This window comes from Crocodylus siamensis, chromosome 1 (assembly GCF_052110815.1).
Source record: "Crocodylus siamensis isolate JL-2025a chromosome 1, ASM5211081v1, whole genome shotgun sequence".
In the NCBI taxonomy this organism is placed as follows: Eukaryota; Metazoa; Chordata; order Crocodylia; family Crocodylidae; genus Crocodylus; species Crocodylus siamensis.
Genome location: NC_143395.1, coordinates 377011015 through 377029029, shown reverse-complemented (window position 1 = coordinate 377029029; position 18015 = coordinate 377011015). Strand labels below are relative to the sequence as shown.

The window sequence follows — 18015 nt, the reverse complement described above, 5'->3', positions numbered from 1 at the left end:
GAATGGTTTCCCAAGGAGGGAAGGGAGGGAGAGTGACTGGCTAGCTCCTTTACAATCTGCTGGGTACTGAGGCTATAGTTCCTCTGTGGTGAGCTCTGCTTATCTGTTTGGGCATCCTGCTGCCACCATCACAGTGGTAAAGAGGGCTTTTGCTACAGTGGGGACAGCTACTGCCCTTGTAGTGGCAACAGCAAAGCTGCCTCCTGACAGCAGACACCCCAGCGATCATGGGAGCAGAGACTGCTGCTGCTGGGAAACCAGCGCTATTAGCTGAAAAGGACATCTTCATTGGTGTTTGTAATCTGTAAAATTGCTAATTTTGTTTTGGCACAACTGCTTAAATGTTGAGTTTAGAAGCTAGTTATATTATACAACATTGGGTAAGATATTGAAATTAATAGGAAATCCACTTTTAAAAGACAGTGCTTTCCTTTTAACTAATTATCCATATGTATATACTATTTTGGGTGCATGTACATACTTGTCAAGTATTTGAGGTTAGGCACTTTAACCTGGCACTCTTACAACACTTGTATATCTCATCTTTCTTCGTACTCTGTACTGAAAACATTAAGAAAGGGCAGTGGTTGCTTTCCATCCTTTTCAACAGACCGCTCAAGATCAAAGTGCTAAAGTCTATTCCAGACTATGCTTGATCTACACCTATTTAAAAACAAAATGCTTTGTTTTGTTTGTTTCTGAATCATAATTTGCTTTTAATTAGTTTTCTTTTCTATCTTTCTGGTCTGTTTTTCAGTAAGATGTAAGCCTCCTTTAGCCTTTCAAGTAGCCTCCTATGGCTACAGAAGCTTCATTTGTCCTATCTACTTCCAGCAGCTTTCTCCCTTGACCATCAGCATGGCTTCCCTTGATTTTTAATATATAACTTTCCTATGGTGCAATTTTTTCTGCAATAGTCAGGTAGATTAAGTATCCTTACTCATCACCCTGGGAAATATACTGTTTGGAAATCATTCACTTCCTTGTCTTAGAACAGGGCAGGCAAAATGCAGCCCAGGCCATTCTATCCAGCCCACAGGGCCCCTAAAAAAAATTTAGAAAATTTAATATTAATCTGCCTTGGGCTGCCTGTCATGTGGCCCTTGATGACTTGCCAAAGCTCAGTAAGCGGCCCTTGCCCAAAATAATTGCCCACCCCTGTCTTAAAAGGACCTTGTCTTAGTTAGACCCCAGGTGTAGCTTCTGAAAAAATCTGTGCAATCAAGTTTAGACCCTACAATGCAGAATTTAGCAGGTTACAGAACTACCAGAGGCATGAATACCTTTTAGAGGATACTATGCTTGTCAATGGTGCCAGAGGAGTTTCCAGTGAGCGTAAGCCCAAAGAAGATTCCAGGGAAAATCCCCGGGGGTCTTTAGAGAGGTATTTGCCTTTTCTTTGTACCTTTGGCCTTGTTGGATCCCAGGGAACTCTAAAGCCAGTGTCTGGTTCTAAGGCATGTCTTTTTGGTGCATCAAACAAAAGCAAGCACCAAAGCTCTGTTTGGCTTTCTGTTGACCAAACCATTGGAAAGCCAGCATGTTAGCGCTGTCTTCTTTCATACCCATCTGCTGGTTCCAGTATTTTATGTGGTGCCACTTCTTTTTCAGCACAGAGTAACCTAACAAGCTTTAGAGAGAAGCATGTGACCTCCATACTGCTGCCTCAGGTTTTTCTCGTTTCCAGTTAAGTGCTTGCAGGGACCCTTTCAAAAACAGCCTTTTTCAGTTGTGGGCCCTGCATTAAAAGAAATAGGTTTTCTTTTTCTGGGATTGTGATAATCTGTCTCAGTACTATACTTTCATGCCCAGACTTTGGCTGTCAAATTCCTTGAAAGGAAAGAATTTCCAGACTCAGTCTCTGTAATAGAGAGGTTTCTTGATGCTAGTCCACTATCCCCTCTGTTCTGACAGTGAAATGATTCTTTTTTATCATGTCCCAGATAGAGAGGTTTTCAGGGGCTTCCAAACAGCTTGAGCTTTGCAGTTTTCAATTGATGAGACTAATGAATCCTCACACAGGCTCATGTGCATTTTGCAAGTCTGTATCTGACAAGATTACCTTCCCCATCAATGAGCCAATGGTGAACCTTGTCAGAATGACATGACAGACACCAGCCATCTCTGTCTAGAAAATTCATCATACAACAGGTTGAGAGATTAGATTGGGTCCTTCCAGGTGCCAGCATATTTTTGTATGCCGTCTTCCATAGTCATAGCAGCAGCTTAACAGAAGGCAAGAAAGTTTTGTAGCAGCCTGAAGAATAATTGACCAGGTAAACTGGACTTGCTAGGGGAGCCATCTTACTCCTCCACCAATTTGCAATTTCACAGGGTCAACAACAAGATAAGACTAGCTCGGTCTGATTTCAGAATTCATGAACCCCTGCCACTTTTTGTTGATAGGCTGCCACCAGACTTTTGGGAAATTCAAGGGGCAGCTTGCGAATACATGTTCATACTTCCCCTCTTCTTGGAATCCCTAACACTCTCGGATTCTGTGGCTGAAAAGAAACCGAGAAGCAGGAAGCATGTACAACCACTTATGCCCTCTGCACAGAGTGTGAAGAGAAGCAAGATACATGAAGCCTGATTAATAATGCTAGGAGTAAAATGTTTCTGAGCTTGCATTTGTGGTAGAATGTGCATATGAATAATGCATCTTGAATTCCAGTACTTGATAAGTAACTTCCCATTGTTTTGTTCCAGAAGAACCTCCAATTAAAAGGAAACTATTACCTGAATTTGACAGAACAAAGGATCCCCATAAATCTTTGAATGCTTCAAAAAGCACTCCTGATGGTAATTTTTAAAATCTATATCCTATACAGTTATTTGTGGTATGAAATGTCCCAAATAGAATTCTGTATCAAGCTCTTAATTTCTGCACAAAATCTCATGTAGAATTAAGATTTTTGTAAATGTTTCTTCTATTAAAGAAATAACTATATAAGGCAAAATTACTCTCCACACCAACCAGCCTTCCCGACCTTTAAATTCTCAAACTCCAAAGTTACTAAGATACCTTGTCAATAGGCAGATTTTTACTGTAAAACTTTCTACAAAAATGTGGAAGTGTGAGTTAACATTGACACCTAAAACATACTTTCAGGAACATACTTGCTGAGAGACTTTAAGATCACAGGCCATGGGGTCTGGCTGGAGTCTGTGTTTTTTGGACCCCAGGAGGTGAGCACTGCCCCCAGGCATCCTCTCCTTTCCATGGCCGCTGAATTCAACAGGGAGGCAAAGGAAGCGATGGGATGGGAGGAACAACAGCAGTGTTCACCCCCTGGGTTCTGGAGCCACATGAAAGGTAAGAAGAGCTCTTACCAGCCCCTACCACAACCAGCCTGTGAACTCAAGAGCTTGCTGCTGTCACAGAGTTCTTGCAGAATCCACATTGACCGGGCAGTGAGCTCAGAGAGAGCTCGCTGTGCACATACAGCTGAATTTACTGCAGGAATCTACTGCATGTTCTCTGTTTGATAAGTTGAGCCAATTCCATGGGGGACCTTGAAAGTTCAAAAGAATCCATGGATCAGTTTAAGGCTCTGAATTGATAATGTGAGAGCTGGTGTAACCTGCAGAAGATACAACTCTAAAACATATTACATTAATATAACTTACATCTTGACTTGGCTTGCTTCAGCCTGTTATCCTTTAATCTGGGTACTGATTTTAGCCACATATTAGTGTTGTAGAGAGGCCACCCTTTTCATTTCCCTACCTTGTATGGGTGGTACCTTTTACTGATTCTTTTATAACATAGAAGTCTTTTGCAGCCAAAAAAAGGTGGTGGAAACTATTTCCATAAGATGCACAGTTCAGTGCTTTGTTTAGGCTTGGCAGAATTCAATTTTTTATTTTTTAATAATTTTGATGGATAATATCAATGTTTATTTTTTAGCATTTACTTTGTTTTTTATCAACTTAAATGTTAAGGATTGCATGAAATTAGGGTGTAGGGGACAGACAATTTATTAATGACAAACTTAACTACTGAAGGATTGCCACCAGCTGAGCAGCAGGCTGCCATCACTCCTGCTCCACTCGTCTGCTGGTAGCTCCTTTGTCTGCTTTGTCACTTTGTTGTCTTCTGTTCCTAGTCCCCTGGGGTTTCTAGGAGTTGCAGTCCAAACTGCAGTCAGCACAGTTTTGTGGGACTGTTTCCCCTGTCATCACCCACTCCATCAGCCATTTTTTTCTTTACATCCCCTTTCTATCAATTTCTCTTATTATCAAAATATTTTTCATCAGTCTGTGAGTATGAGGTGAAATCAACATTTATCAATGTTCACTGATTAAAAAACAAATCTTGCCAAGCCTACTTAGGTTGCATCTACCTTACTTGTCCCTTTTCAGGGACGTTCACAATAAGACAGACACAAGGCCCCTAGACTGAATATCCTGTCTTGAAAAACTCAGCTTTTATTTTAAAGACTTCCTGATTCCCAAGGAGAAAAGTGGATGGACACCCATTCTCAGGCTCAGTAAATTCAACATCCTAATCTGACGTATCAGATACAGAATGGTCATTTTTATCATTCATAATCCCTTCACTAGGTCACAGAAATTGGTTCAAAGTTCTCACCATGAAGAATGCTTATTTTCATGTAGATATTCATCCAAGAAACAGGTTTCTCAGTTTCCTAATTGCCACAAGTTGCTACATCAAGCATGTTTAGAAAGATAATCACAAACACTTTTATACCCATGTCAAATGTATAAAAGTGTCCCTGTACCAAAATGACTGACTTATAAAATGTACCTCCATTGACCCAATTCATCAATTAATACAATCCTAAACCTGTTCAGAGTTCTAGGGTTTATGATGATAAATGCAGAAAAAATTACTCTGACATCAGCTGCACCACAAAATGTATTACAATAGTTCTGTACTCTAAAAACAGAAAAGAGTTTTTACTCTGCAACAGCTTTCAGGCTGCATCCTCTTTGAGTTGACATCAGCATTCCTCTAAGCTGTGTGGCGTGCGTGGCTGCACAGGCGCACCTGGCAGCGCAGCATGAGCAGCCATGCGCACCATACAGCTTAGAGCAAGGGCAGGCGAAATGAGGGCCGGATGCGGCCCACCAGGTCATTCTGTTTGGCCCAAGGGACTCCTAAAACTTTAGAAAATTAATATTTATGTGCCCCTGGCTGCCTGTTACGTGGCCCTCGATGGCTTGCCAAAACTCAGTAAGCAGCCCTCTGCCTGAAATAATTGCCTGCCCCTGGCTTAGAAGGAGCACTGCTTAACATCCAGTATTATCTTGCCTTTGCTTTCCAGTTTGTGCAGCATATTACACTGGTGAACCTCTCACACAAGATACATTTCAAGTCAGTGCATGTTGTAAGCAAGCACAACCTGTTGTAGGCAAGTATAACCTAGACATGCTGGTTATACATCCTTCAAAGAATTGCATGTCTGTGGAATGGTGGAAAAATGAAAGCACAATTTTGTAGCATGCAGCCAAGCAGAGCAGTGTGTTTCAGAATTATTCTGAATGGTATGGTAAGTTGTGCCTTATTAGGAGATTGTTTTGTGATTATTTGGTCAGATCAGCTTATTTCCCATCCCCCCAATACTATTACTGCCAAGAATCCTTAAAGAGTTGAAACGGAGCAAGACAATTTTCACGCTAATAGCTCCAGCGTGGCTGTACTACACACCTTTTGCATATCCTTTAGCCCACCTCACCTCCTATCCTTACCTCTTGCAGCAGCCCTTCCTGTGCAGAATGGGGGAGGGGAGGATCAGGTCATCTCAATATTTTTTTCCCTCCAGTTTGCAGTGGGTAGTATCTAGTTTAGTAAGCACTTGTCCAAGCCAGCCCACTTAGTAGAAGAGAATTTACAAGGAAAACTTTCAATTCTAAATGGAATAGAATTTAATCATGACATGATCAGTGTCAGATGTTTGTTATCTGCATTTATTGTTGCTAGATACACTAGAGACTAGTGGTTCTCAACCATTTGACTTGAGGCAGCCCTTGGAATTGCTAGCTCTTTGGTTTTGTTTTTGGGGCTTTTTTACTCAAAATAATAAGAACTCACGACAGAATGTTTTTAAAAGTACGGATTTATATTTAAAATTTCTGGTTTGTCTTGTGAATTGTGGTTGCACATCTAACTGCTAACATTGTGTGGCACATCATGGCACCCTTGAAAAGCACTCCAGAGTGCTGCTCAACTGTGGTTGAGTATCATGGCCCTCTGTGTGGCCTATGTATTCTCCCCCTTAAAGGATTGCAGGGGTAAGAACCTTTTCCTCAATTCTTTGACAATTTATTTGGCATCTCTTGGGGATTTCTTCCTTCCTGCTGAAAGTTCCACAGTATTTGTACTTCCAGTCAGAGCAAGATTTCTCAAGGTTCTTTTTTATTAAAAGGATCTTTCTACTTGTATCTAAACTGCCTCCATCATGGGATCTCAGTTTGGTGTTTACATGCCTAAAAATGAATTTGAGTTATCAGGCTCTTTGAGCTATTACACCATGTCATCAAAAAAGTAGAATTCTTTAAAGGTATAACATCCACTAAGAGATGGTATAACATCCACTAAGAGATAAGAGGAAGTCTTTGCAGCATTTCCTAGACAACTTATTTCCTTTAACGAGAGAACGAGAAGTAATACAGTTTACACAAACAAATTAAAAAATGAATTTCATCTTGCATCCAGCTATGTTAAGAGTTTTTGAGACCTTGACTGTTAGCAGTATCAAAGCTCATCAAATCAGGGTGCAAGCTGCAGTAGCCTCTACTATTTATTCATCATCAGTATTTGTAGGGCATTGCCCTCAGGGCCTATTTGCATGTTTTCTAGACACTATTTGTAAGTAGTAGAATTTACATACCCCTTTGGCTTTTGGTAGGACAGTCCTGGTTTTAGTTCTTAAAGTATAAGTACCTGAAGCCTTTAAAAGTAGTATATACTGTTTGAAAATCTCTCCCACAAGAATGTACACAGAGAAAAGCATGCCAGAACAAATGAAAACAAGAAAAAGAGGTTGCAAACCAGTTCAGTACCTGAAATTTCTGTTGTTTCTGCATTTCACTGCCTGCTCTCTGCACCTAAGCACAATGCATCTCCTAGTACTTTGCTTATTTATCAGGTATTGAATCTTTCTAGTGGCAATGTGCTGATGAGAAATAGATCTGTACCCAAAGGTGATTTACATAGCACTTTTGTACTTATTTGTCAATTTATTACAACTTATTTTTACTCATTAAGTGGCAAGCTAAGGAAACCTAAACAGTCTTTTAAAATCAAAGAGGACTTAATACAAAGTCAATTATTTACCTTCAAAATAGAAATGGAGAAAAAGGTATTGCATTGTCTGTATTCATATGAAAGTGCCATCTTAATATGTTCTATTAAATAGTCAAGTGATATTGTGTTTCTGTGTATTTACTTTTAGGTACAATCAAAGACAGAAGAAAGTTTATATACCGTGTTCCTTTAAAACCGGTAACCTGTAGTCCTTTTAGGTAAGAGATGTATACTATATAGGGCTTATTTCTAAAGCAATTGTTTTGGATAAAAAAAGAGAATATATTTTCCTACAGATTGATTCTTTTTACTTTTCTATAGTAATTTCCTACAACATTTTCTAAAGAAAAGCTAATCAATTTTAGTTCAAAATACAGAGGCAACATCTAAACTGTTGCCTTTATTGAAACAATAACTGCAGTATTCCATAGAAATACAATAAGAAACAATATATTTGAATTCAGATTTGATTTTTCCTGAAATTAAAAAAATGCATTAAATCTGTTTTTATTTGTGAAAAAAAGAAAAGTATTTCAAGTTGACAGAATCGAAAAAATTCAACCCAGGCTGCCCCTCCCTCTCCTACCTTCCATTGCCTACCACCATTCCTGGGGGTAGCATGACCAGCTGGATTGTGAAATCCCATGGCTGGGGATCTTTTGCAGTGTGCCAAGTGCAGTGTACCAAGAGGTGGTAGGCAAAGGCTGGACTGCACCATGCTACCACATGGTATTGGTTGGGGGGGGCGTGGACCATGCGATTAAGGCGGCCCGTGTAGAGTGAGGTGGGAAGAGCTATGTGATGAGGGGAGAGCACGGTGCTGCATTTAGCCCCCTATAGCATATGGCTGGGTGGCCTGAAGTCCCTAAGCACTCACAAATTAAAGAATGAAATTTAAAGTTTTCTGATAAATTAAAGGTTTTTGATAAGCTCAACTACCTCTGTTCAAATATTTTTATCCATACAGTGCTACTAAGGTACGACAAGAAGTCAGGAATCCTAACTTTACTCTACCTGATCAAAATTTTAAAGGATTTATATCTAAATCTGACACTTCTTCAAGCAGTATTTCAAGTTGTTTTACTCCACTTAGTAAGACCTCAGCTGAGAAAAGTGAGAAAACAAAAAATCTGGATATACAAAGCAAAACCACCAAATTTTTTGTTCCACCCTTCAAAACTAAGTTGGATGATTTGGCAGATGAAAAGCTTGGCAACAAAACACTGGACTCACTGACTAACAGCAATGTGAATGTAGATAAGGAACAAAAAGATGCCTTAGTTCAACAAAGCACTGGTGAAGGTGAAGCTTATCAGTCAGATGAGAGAGATTGCACCAAGCATGCAGCAGCCAGAAATTTGGGAAACGACGGTGCAGGTATTTTTAGGGGAAAGTTTTGCTCAGTTATCTGTTATGAGCAGTAGTTGTCTGAAAATGTTCCTGAAGTTTTTGCACCTTACTGTTAAATTCTTGCTTTTATTTTTAAACCTATATGTAGAAACATTAGGAAATACTGTTGTTTTTTCCTCTGATTTGATTTTGAGCTGTTACTTTCATAGCATTCTCATTTATGGATATGTTTTTAGTTATTCAAGTACGTTAGCATTTTTAGACATGCAGCAATGCTTAGAAAATATGTTGTGCAATTTTCATTTCAGGTATTCAGATTTAATTTAATATCTGATTGTTTTTGTCTAATATAAGGGTATTATAGAGGCATTATGAAATGGCCACTAATAATTACATTTTATTTATTATAAATGGATATGTTTGTTTGCATCACCAGTATTTCTTAAGATGTAGGCCCAATTATGCAAACATTTCTGGGATTTCAGAGAGGCATAAAAGTATTAGATGGTCAGGATTCTTTGACCTTCATTGGGAGGTAAAATTACTTCTTTTAGCCTCTTCTGAAAATCCCAGATAATAAGTAATTTACACAACTTTAAATTAGTTTAGTTTTCCACCATAGGACTAATCATGTGCATAAACTTAACGTGCACAAGTGTATGCAGAGTTAGCTCTGTTGGTTGCAAATAAACAGACACTGTATAAAACTTTAGAGTTAGGCATTGTCCCATTATTTGTTTATCAGTGACAACAAAATTAGGCTTCAGAATTAGTTTGTGTTTAATTCTATTTGGACTGTACTTATTAGACGAAACATTTTTAATGGTTTCCCATAAACAATGCTTATTAAAGAACATTTTGAAATTTAAATTGGGGCAAATTGTAAAAATCTGTGAAATATGTTGCTTGTGCAGTCTGATTGTATCACAATGGGATTTGATGGGTTTTTGGTTTTTGTCCCCCCGGCCCCTTATCAGATTTGACCAATATGATTACAAATCTGCAGCAGGCCAGAAATCTGCAAGAAATGAGAATTAGAAAGAAATATAGACAAAATATTCGACCACAGCCAGGCAGTCTTTATATCATGAAAACATCTGCAGTAAAAAGGATCTCTCTTAAAGCTGCAGTAGAAAACAACTCTCTTCATATTTATTCCACAGAACAGGTACATTTTTTGTATTGTATTTCATGTTAATATATGTTTCAACTTGTTAATATATATATTTAAATAAAATGTCTCCCTTTGGATTTTATAGCCAAATATTACAGTAATACATTTTTAAGGGTATTGTTCTAAAAGGAAAACATTTCAGTTTTAGTCACTTCATAGTTTCATAGTTGGTAGGGTCAGAAGGGACCTGAGCAGATCATTGAGTCTGACTCCCTGCCACGGCAGAAAAAAGTACTGGGGTCAAATGACCCCAGCTAGGTGTTCCTCTACCCTCCTCTTAAAGACCCCCCAGGGTAGGAGCCAGCATCACTTCGCTTGGAAGTTGGTTCCAGATCCTAGCCACCCTGACAGTGAAGTAGCACCTCCTGTTGTCTAATCTGAATCTACACTCTGCCAGCTTGTGACCGTTATTCCTGGTCACTCCTGGTAGTGCTCGGGGGAACAGGGACTCCCCCAGTGCCTGCTGGTCTCCTCTGACTAGTTTGTAACAGGCCACTAGATTTCCCCCTCAGCCTTCTCTTGTGGAGGCTGAACAGGTTCAGGTCCCATAGCCTGTCCTCGTAGGGCCTGCTTTGCTGCCCCCTGATCATGCTAGTGGCCCTCCTCTGGACCCTCTCCATGTTGTCCACATCCCTCTTGAAGTGTGGCGCTCAGAACTGGACGCAGTACTCCAGTTGTGGCCTGACCAGTGCTGCATAGAGGAGGAGGATCACCTCCTTGGACCTGCTCAAGATGCATCTGTGGATGCATGACAAGGTGCAGTTGGCCTTCTGACCCACACTGCTGGCCCATGTTCATCTTGGCATCAGTGATGACTCCAAGGTCCTTTTCTGCCTCTGGACTGATGAGAAGGGAGTTCCCCAGCCTGTAGGTATGCTGCTGGTTCTTCCTCCCCAGGTGCATCACCTTACATTTGTCAGTGTTGAAACCCATCCTGTTCTAATCCGCCCACCCCTGTAACCTGTCTAGGTCTGGTTGCAGCCTATTTCTCCCTTCTGGCGTGCCCACTTCTCCCCATATCTTAGTGTTGTCTGCAGATTTGAGCAGGGTGCTTTTTACCCCCTCGTCCAAGTAACTGATGAAGATGTTGAACAGTGCAGGCCCGAGGACTGAGCCCTGGGGGACCCCACTGCACACATTCCTCCAGGTCAAAAATGACCCATCCACCACCACTGTCTCTGGGTGCAGTCCTCTAGCCAGTTACTGACCCATGTGTCAACACCACAGTCCCCTAGTTTTTTTAATGAGAATGGGGTGAGAGACAGTGTTGAAGGCCTTCCTAAAGTCCAGGAAGACTATGTCTACTGCTACCCCTGCATCTAAGGATTTTGTGACCTGGTCATAGAAGGCCACCAAGTTGGTCTGACAGGAGTGTCTCTAATAAACCTGTGCTGGTTGCCCCAAGCATAACCTCCCCTGCTGGCCCCTCATGGACATGCGCCAGGATAATTCTCTCAAAAAGCTTACCCAGGATCGAGGTAAGACTAACTGGCCTATAGTTTCCTGGGTCCTCCTTCTTCCCTTTTCTGAAAATGGGAACCATGCTGGCCCTCTTCCGGTCCTCTGGCACCACACCAGAGCACCACGCGTGTTCGTAAAGCCAGTATTCTTCAATATTAAGAAACTTGTGTGTCTGTAACTCTTCAAAAACATTAAAAAAAAATAAGAATAGAGCAAAGCTCGTAAGAGCTTCTCTTATGCAATTAGCAAATGATGAAAGCAAAATGAGGGATGTAAATCCATCAGTGAGGTCTAGTTCCCACTGACTGGTAAGAGCTAATCTTAAAATGAATAGCCTTTTATATAACAAATGATTCTCATATCTGTTAAAATGCTAATTTTTTGTTTGGTTTTATTTTCTGCTAACTTGAAACCAAGTTAGTATCAAAAACATCTTACTTTTGTCAAAGGTGAAAAAACAGAATATGGTAGTCAGTCCCTTGCATTTATTGGAAGGGGTTTTTTTTTATAATTCACATAATTGATAGAATGGTATTTATGCTCTGAAATGTTACTTTCTAAAGCTTGCCATATGTGAAGCCTAGTTAGCTTTGCCAGACTGTTCATATTTTAGCCCCGTTTTCCTGAAGAGTCTGGTAAATAGCTAACATGTGGTATGTGTTAGTGTAATTGGTGACCTTTTAAGCATGAATATAGTAAATTGAGTTGAGATGTTAGTCTGCTTTATCACATTCAACACCTGTTTATTTTGGGTTAAAATTTTCATTTTTTCCATGACAGTAAAATTTAAGTATTTTTTGGAAAGTCTTGCCTGGCAAGTTTTTATAGAGATCAAAATATTGTACTCTTTGATCGATGAATCTTACAGAAGTAGGGCTGGAAGTCACTTTGTCCAACCACCTGGTCAAGGATTATCCATATCTAAAACATCCGAGACAGATGTTTGTCTAATTTATCTTTAAAAATTTTAGGAACAACCCTCATGCACAACTACCATGCATAAGCCCTGAAACCTCAAAAACTTGTTGCAGGTGAGGATATTGAGGGTATTGTCAATGTCCTGCTATTACAGGGAAGCAGTTTATGAAATACATGCCAGAGAGCCAAGGAAGAGGACCACATTCACCTGCTGGAGAGGAAAGCAGTTCCCTTGCTGCCACCCCCTTACAAATGATGCCAGTCTGACCATGGGTAGAATTCCTTCCTGATCCCAAACGCGGCAGTTTGACCCTGTGCAGAGTAGCAAGACCCTCTAGCCAGGAAGCCCTGGATTTTCTAAGTGCCCAGAGGAACATCAGTACGTCCCAGTCAAAATCCCCAGCCTTGGTTGTGGTCAACACCCAGTGCCTCTGAGGAAGGTGAAAAATAAACTCTCTGACACCTGCAGAAAGAGGAGGAGAAAAGATCCTTCCGAGGCCCATATAGCCACCGGCAAACCCCAAAAGCGTGGGATGACCAGGCAACCTCCACACTATACTGCAGCCATGGGACGGCAAACAGCTCTACCATCATATACCTTAAATAAAGAGTCAGACTCCCTTTTCTATCACCTTATCCTCTGCATAAACTTATCCCAGCTCCTTTAAGTCACCTTACATAAACAAGCTGGATGTGGAGGGAGCTCTGCTTCATTCTCCCATTGCAGACCATGGTCCTCTCCAGCTTCTACCTGTTCTAGGTTTGCAGAGCTGTCTTGCGGTCTCTAACCTGTGTGTCTGCTCTGCCTAGCACACTAGTGACAGCATTGTCACTCCTAAATTGACCCTAATCAATGCTTATCCAACCTCTTCTTGAAAACTTCCAATAAAGGAGGCTGCACAACATCTTTGGCCTTTAGACCCTCTGTAACTTTCCCACATCCTTTTTAAAATGCAGAGCCCATAACTACACACAGTGCTCTAGTTGAGGGCCTAGCTAGTGCTGAGTACAGTGGCATTATTGCCTGTCATGTTTTCCACCTAATACTAATGTTGATGCAGCTATGTCAGCCACATTTGTCTTTTTTTCTGGTGAACTTGTTATGTTGATCTTGGATCAAAAGGGCTCATTCCAAAAGAAAAAAAAGAGAAAACAAATCAATACAAAAACATTTAACTGAGATTTTCTTACCTTTAAGTTGTAGAGAAACATTTTATAAATGTAAAATTTCAGATTCATAGATATAAGGCCATAATAAATAATTATGATGATTAATATGACCTCCTGCACAACACAGGTCATAGGGCTTCCCTAAATTAGTTTGTTTCCATTCAAGCATATCCTCCAGAAAAACATCCACTTCTTTATTTAATAATGTCCAGGGTTGGAAAATCCATTACAACCCTTATAGATTGTAACAATGGTTAATTACCCTTACTGTTAAAAATGTATCCCTTACATTGAATATAAATTTGTCTAGCTTCAACTTAGAATTGCTATCTCTGAAATCTCCTTTTTCCTTTGACTGTAGGTAATAAGATTTTACTGTTCGATGAGAAATAAACATAGTTGGGGAAGGTGTTAGGTATAAGCTGATCCTGTTTTGACAGGGGGATACAGTAAATTGACCCCTCAATGTCTCTTCCGCTCTATTTTCCATGATTTCTTTGATCGTTTACTGAACTCATGGGATTTTATTTGTTGGAATTCTTGGACCTTGGATAACGCTACTTATTATTTGTCTCTTGCCTTATTTTTTGCAGCTGTACATGTATGGGGTTTCAAAGCACTGCATTCAAGTTAACAGCATCAATGCAGAGTCTTTTGAGTTTCTCATTCAGGATTTTTTCAGTGAAGAATATTTTCTGGCTGGACATGGAGTACAACTTGCTGATGGAGGTTGGCTTATACCTACTGATGAGGGAAGGGCAGGAAAAAATGAGTTTTATAGGTACTTTTTAATACCGTTTTAAATGGAAAAAATTACCATTTTATTAGCATGCACATTCTTTTATCCTGTGATAAAAAAACAAAATTCACTATAGGATTTTATTAGATAGGTGCAGCTTTCTTGCAATGCTTTGTGGCAATATACATTTTAGTCCACTTTTCTCAATGTACATAATTCAAAATATGCTGCTGTTTACTGATTGGTTAGAACCTCTGTTATTTTATTCAACATAACATTAACGTGTCTAGTGACTTTAATATGGGAAGGTTTGTGTGTGGGTTTGGGGTTTTTTTGGCAGGATACAGTTGGGTGAGAGATGCCAGTTTTTTTCAGTTTCAATGTTGCTCTAACTTTCCTTAGTAAACATATTTTGCATTTGTAGAGTGAAATATTAGCTCCATATAAATCTGGTAAAACTTGAATTGGCTCAGTTGGTCATAAACTTTGTGACTTCTTTTTGGAAAGTATAAGGAAGTTCTAGAAGATTTTGTAATACTCCTGCTATAAAGATATAAAGACCGTGATTAATACCCCAGGGTAATTCAAGAAACCCTCCAACAAAAAAGAAGGCATGTTGACATTTCTAAAAATACGGAACAGTATAGAAAAAAAATCCAACTTTTTTTTTCCTTTGGGTGGAGAAAGAAAATACTTTCAGGACCTTTTTTGAATATGTAACAAGGAACAAAAAAAAATAACACAACCCTGCCCTACTTTTTGCCATGCCCTTTTTGCAGGCCAAGTGAAGCCTTTTGGGTGCTTGAGGATCTTGCCCATGTTCTTAGAGTCCAACTGATTATTAGGTATTGGGTCAGGAAGGATTTTTTTTCTCCCAAATCAGGTTGGTAAGGACTATGGACATTTCTGACTTCTTTTTGTAGCGTGGGGTTACAGTTGTCCTCCTAGAATAATCTCAGAATATACATGCATAACAAATTCCCTGCCATTGGTGTTTGTGAGGCATTGGCAGTATTCCCTTTTCTCTTGTGCTTTTCACATTTGGCACATTGTAGGGCTTTTTCATAGGGTACTTTGTGGCTGTTGTCAGAGTAGAGAATCTTGTGGGCTCTGTGCAAATGGTTATCTACCAGTGTAGGAGTAGGACTTAATGTCTTGGGAGGCCCCTTCCAGTCCTATGCTTCAAACTCCATGGTGTGCTTCCATAGATAGATATTTTGCCTTGCTACCAGTGATGTCTGCCAGTTAGCTGCAACACAGAAAAATGTATGTGAAGCTAACAGTTTTGACTCTCCTTTTTTTTAATATTTCACTTCATGCTATTTCTTATTTCAGTGCTTGTTTCTAATTTCTAAAATCTGTTAAAATGTTTTACTAGTTCAGGTTTCCCTTGATTTATTCTGTACATGTGTTCCCAGAGAAGAGTGCATAAACCAAACCCACTTTACAGTGTAGCAGATTAGGGATAGGTTCCTGTGGCATTGAAGGAGGGAGTGAGGCTGGGACTAGGGAAGGAGTGGGGAGAGGGGTGCTGCTCCCAGGACCGCACAAGGCAGCATAGCAAAGGGAACAGAGCAGCACTCAACCCAGCCCCAGCTGCAGTGGCCCCAGGAGTGGCTGGCACCAGCTGCCTGCAGCTGCTGAGCTGGAGCATGCTCTGCTTGTCCCCAGTTGCCTCTGCTCCTGGGCTGTGCTATGCCCTGGTGCAGACAGCTGGTGTCAGCTGCTCCTGGGACTGCTGCAGCTGGGGCTGGGGTGAGTGCTGTGCCCCACGCTGCCTTGGGCTCCGCTTGTCTGCACTGACCCCAGCCCAGGCTGGAGCGGCCCTGGGAGCAGCTGACACCAGCTTCCTGCACCACAGCACAGCCCAGGAGCTGGGGTGAGCCCAGGCATGGGGGGAACAGGAGCAGGCAGCTGGTGCTGGCCGCTTCCAGGACCTCTGCAGCTGGGGCTGGGGTGAGTGGGGCACCTCTGGGGCTGGGGTGGGCATCCATGCTGATGGCATAAGAGTGAATTTACCTCGCATATAATGAATTACGGGTCCAAATATGCTCATCGCATAAGAGTGAATTCGCATATAAACAACCCGCACAAATTGAGGGAAACCTGTAATTATTTTGTAATAAATGTACCCCAAAAGTATTCTTTTTATAAGTCTTTCTAAAGAATTAATACAACAGATAAAGAATTCATGAAAATGGATTACAGTTTAATATTATAAAAATTTGTATGCAGGGCACTCTGTGATACACCTGGTGTGGATCCAAAGTTAATTACTGATGCCTGGGTCTACAACCATTATAGGTGGATTGTATGGAAGTTGGCAGCCATGGAAGTCTCTTTTCCACAGGAATTTGCTAGCAGGTGCTTGACACCAGAAAGGGTGCTGTTGCAATTAAAATACAGGTGAGTATTTTACAGCAGTGCATTTAAGGTTTAGTTTCTGATTGTATGCACTTACTGGCTTATGTTTTGTGAGTTTGTCACACCTTAATTGTATGTATATTAATCCATTAGAATGCTTAGGGTATTGAACATCATCTTTTTGAGACTTGAAATATCAAAATTATTTGCAAGCATATATATAAAGTTCTGCTTCCAACCTAAATGAAGGTTGGGTAGATAAGTTTGTTAATTATTTCTCAGTAGGGCTGGGAAAATATCTTTGTAGACTGTATTTGTGTCTCTGAGGGTTTTTGTTTTGTTTTGTAGGTATGATTTAGAAGTTGATAAAAGTAAGAGATCTGCTATAAAAAAGATAACGGAGAGAGATGATACTGCTGCTAGGACACTTGTACTTTGTATTTCTAAAATAATATCATTAAGCCCAAATACATCTGAGAACCCTGCTACTAAAAGCAGGTTCAAAAACAACAAAGATTCAGCGATAATTGAAGTTACAGATAGCTGGTATAGCATTAGAGCTGTCTTAGATCTTCCTCTCAAAGTGCTCTTACAGAGAAGAAGGCTGACTGTTGGTCAGAAGATCATAGTATATGGAGCAGAACTTGTGGGTTCTCAAAATGCATGCACACCTCTGGAAGCACCAGATACCCTCATGTTAAAGGTAAAATGAAGTATTTTTTCAGTTTGAGGGGTGGGGATGTGTTTACATATATATAGTCATACTTGTGGAGATAAGATACCTTCACTGTTCCACAAAACTTGAAGTCCAGATTGAGTAAAACTTGACATGCACAAGATAGCTGACATTGTAATATTGCAGAGTAAATCCAAAGTAAAACTGCACTGCTTCTTTGTTGAACACGCTATGTTAGTTTTAGTTCTTTCAGTTTTTTTTTTTTAAATTCAGTGTTTAATAAATTGCTCAAGAATATAGGGCCTTGAAAGAGAATCAATAAAAGTTCTAAGAGAGGATTTTAAATAGGAAGGAAGATTTGAGGCATGACGTTTGTTTCTGGTGTCTGAGACTGTTGTGAAAGTTACTTTAATTTTGAAGATGTTTCCCTTCTGGTATAAAGTGATAAAGTTTTAGGTCTCATTTGTTGGGCTATTTCAATTAAAATGTAATGCACAACAAGAATAAATGTGAGCATGTTCAGTTAGAGAATAAAAGTTTTTCAGGTGGAGATCCAAATATGGTCTCCCCTTTTAATTAAAAAAACATAATCCTTCTGTCTTGCATGTAACATTTTTACTTAAAAAGATTTAATTTATTCAGATTTCAGCTAATGGTACTCGACGTGCTCGATGGTATGCAAAATTAGGATTTCATCAAGATCCCAGACCTTTTCCTTTGTCTCTGTCATCACTTTTCAGTGATGGAGGTACTGTTGGATGCATTGATATAGTTATTCAAAGAGCTTACCCTCTTCAGGTACAGTAAGAACAGTTTGTGAAGATGCCTAATTATTTCTTGCTGTTCAGTTTGGTCCATTCCTCAAACAGAATGTATGAGATTTAATAAGA

General features: G+C 40.0%; 1 protein-coding gene across 5 annotated transcripts in view; it reads left to right on the top strand.

The window, feature by feature from the left end:
- Nucleotides 1-18015, top strand: part of BRCA2 (BRCA2 DNA repair associated) — a 58211-nt gene that overhangs the window by 25469 nt on the left and 14727 nt on the right. For 4 of the 5 annotated variants that reach the window (XM_090027798.1, XM_090027808.1, XM_090027814.1 and 1 more), the window contains exons 12-19: nt 2710-2802; nt 7422-7491; nt 8241-8650; nt 9601-9791; nt 13940-14127; nt 16321-16491; nt 16798-17152; nt 17768-17923. In XM_090027798.1, the coding sequence (XP_089883924.1) occupies nt 2710-2802; nt 7422-7491; nt 8241-8650; nt 9601-9791; nt 13940-14127; nt 16321-16491; nt 16798-17152; nt 17768-17923 (1634 nt within the window). The remainder of the gene's footprint in view (nt 1-2709; nt 2803-7421; nt 7492-8240; nt 8651-9600; nt 9792-13939; nt 14128-16320; nt 16492-16797; nt 17153-17767; nt 17924-18015) is intronic. The other variant, XM_090027823.1, reaches the window with a different exon arrangement.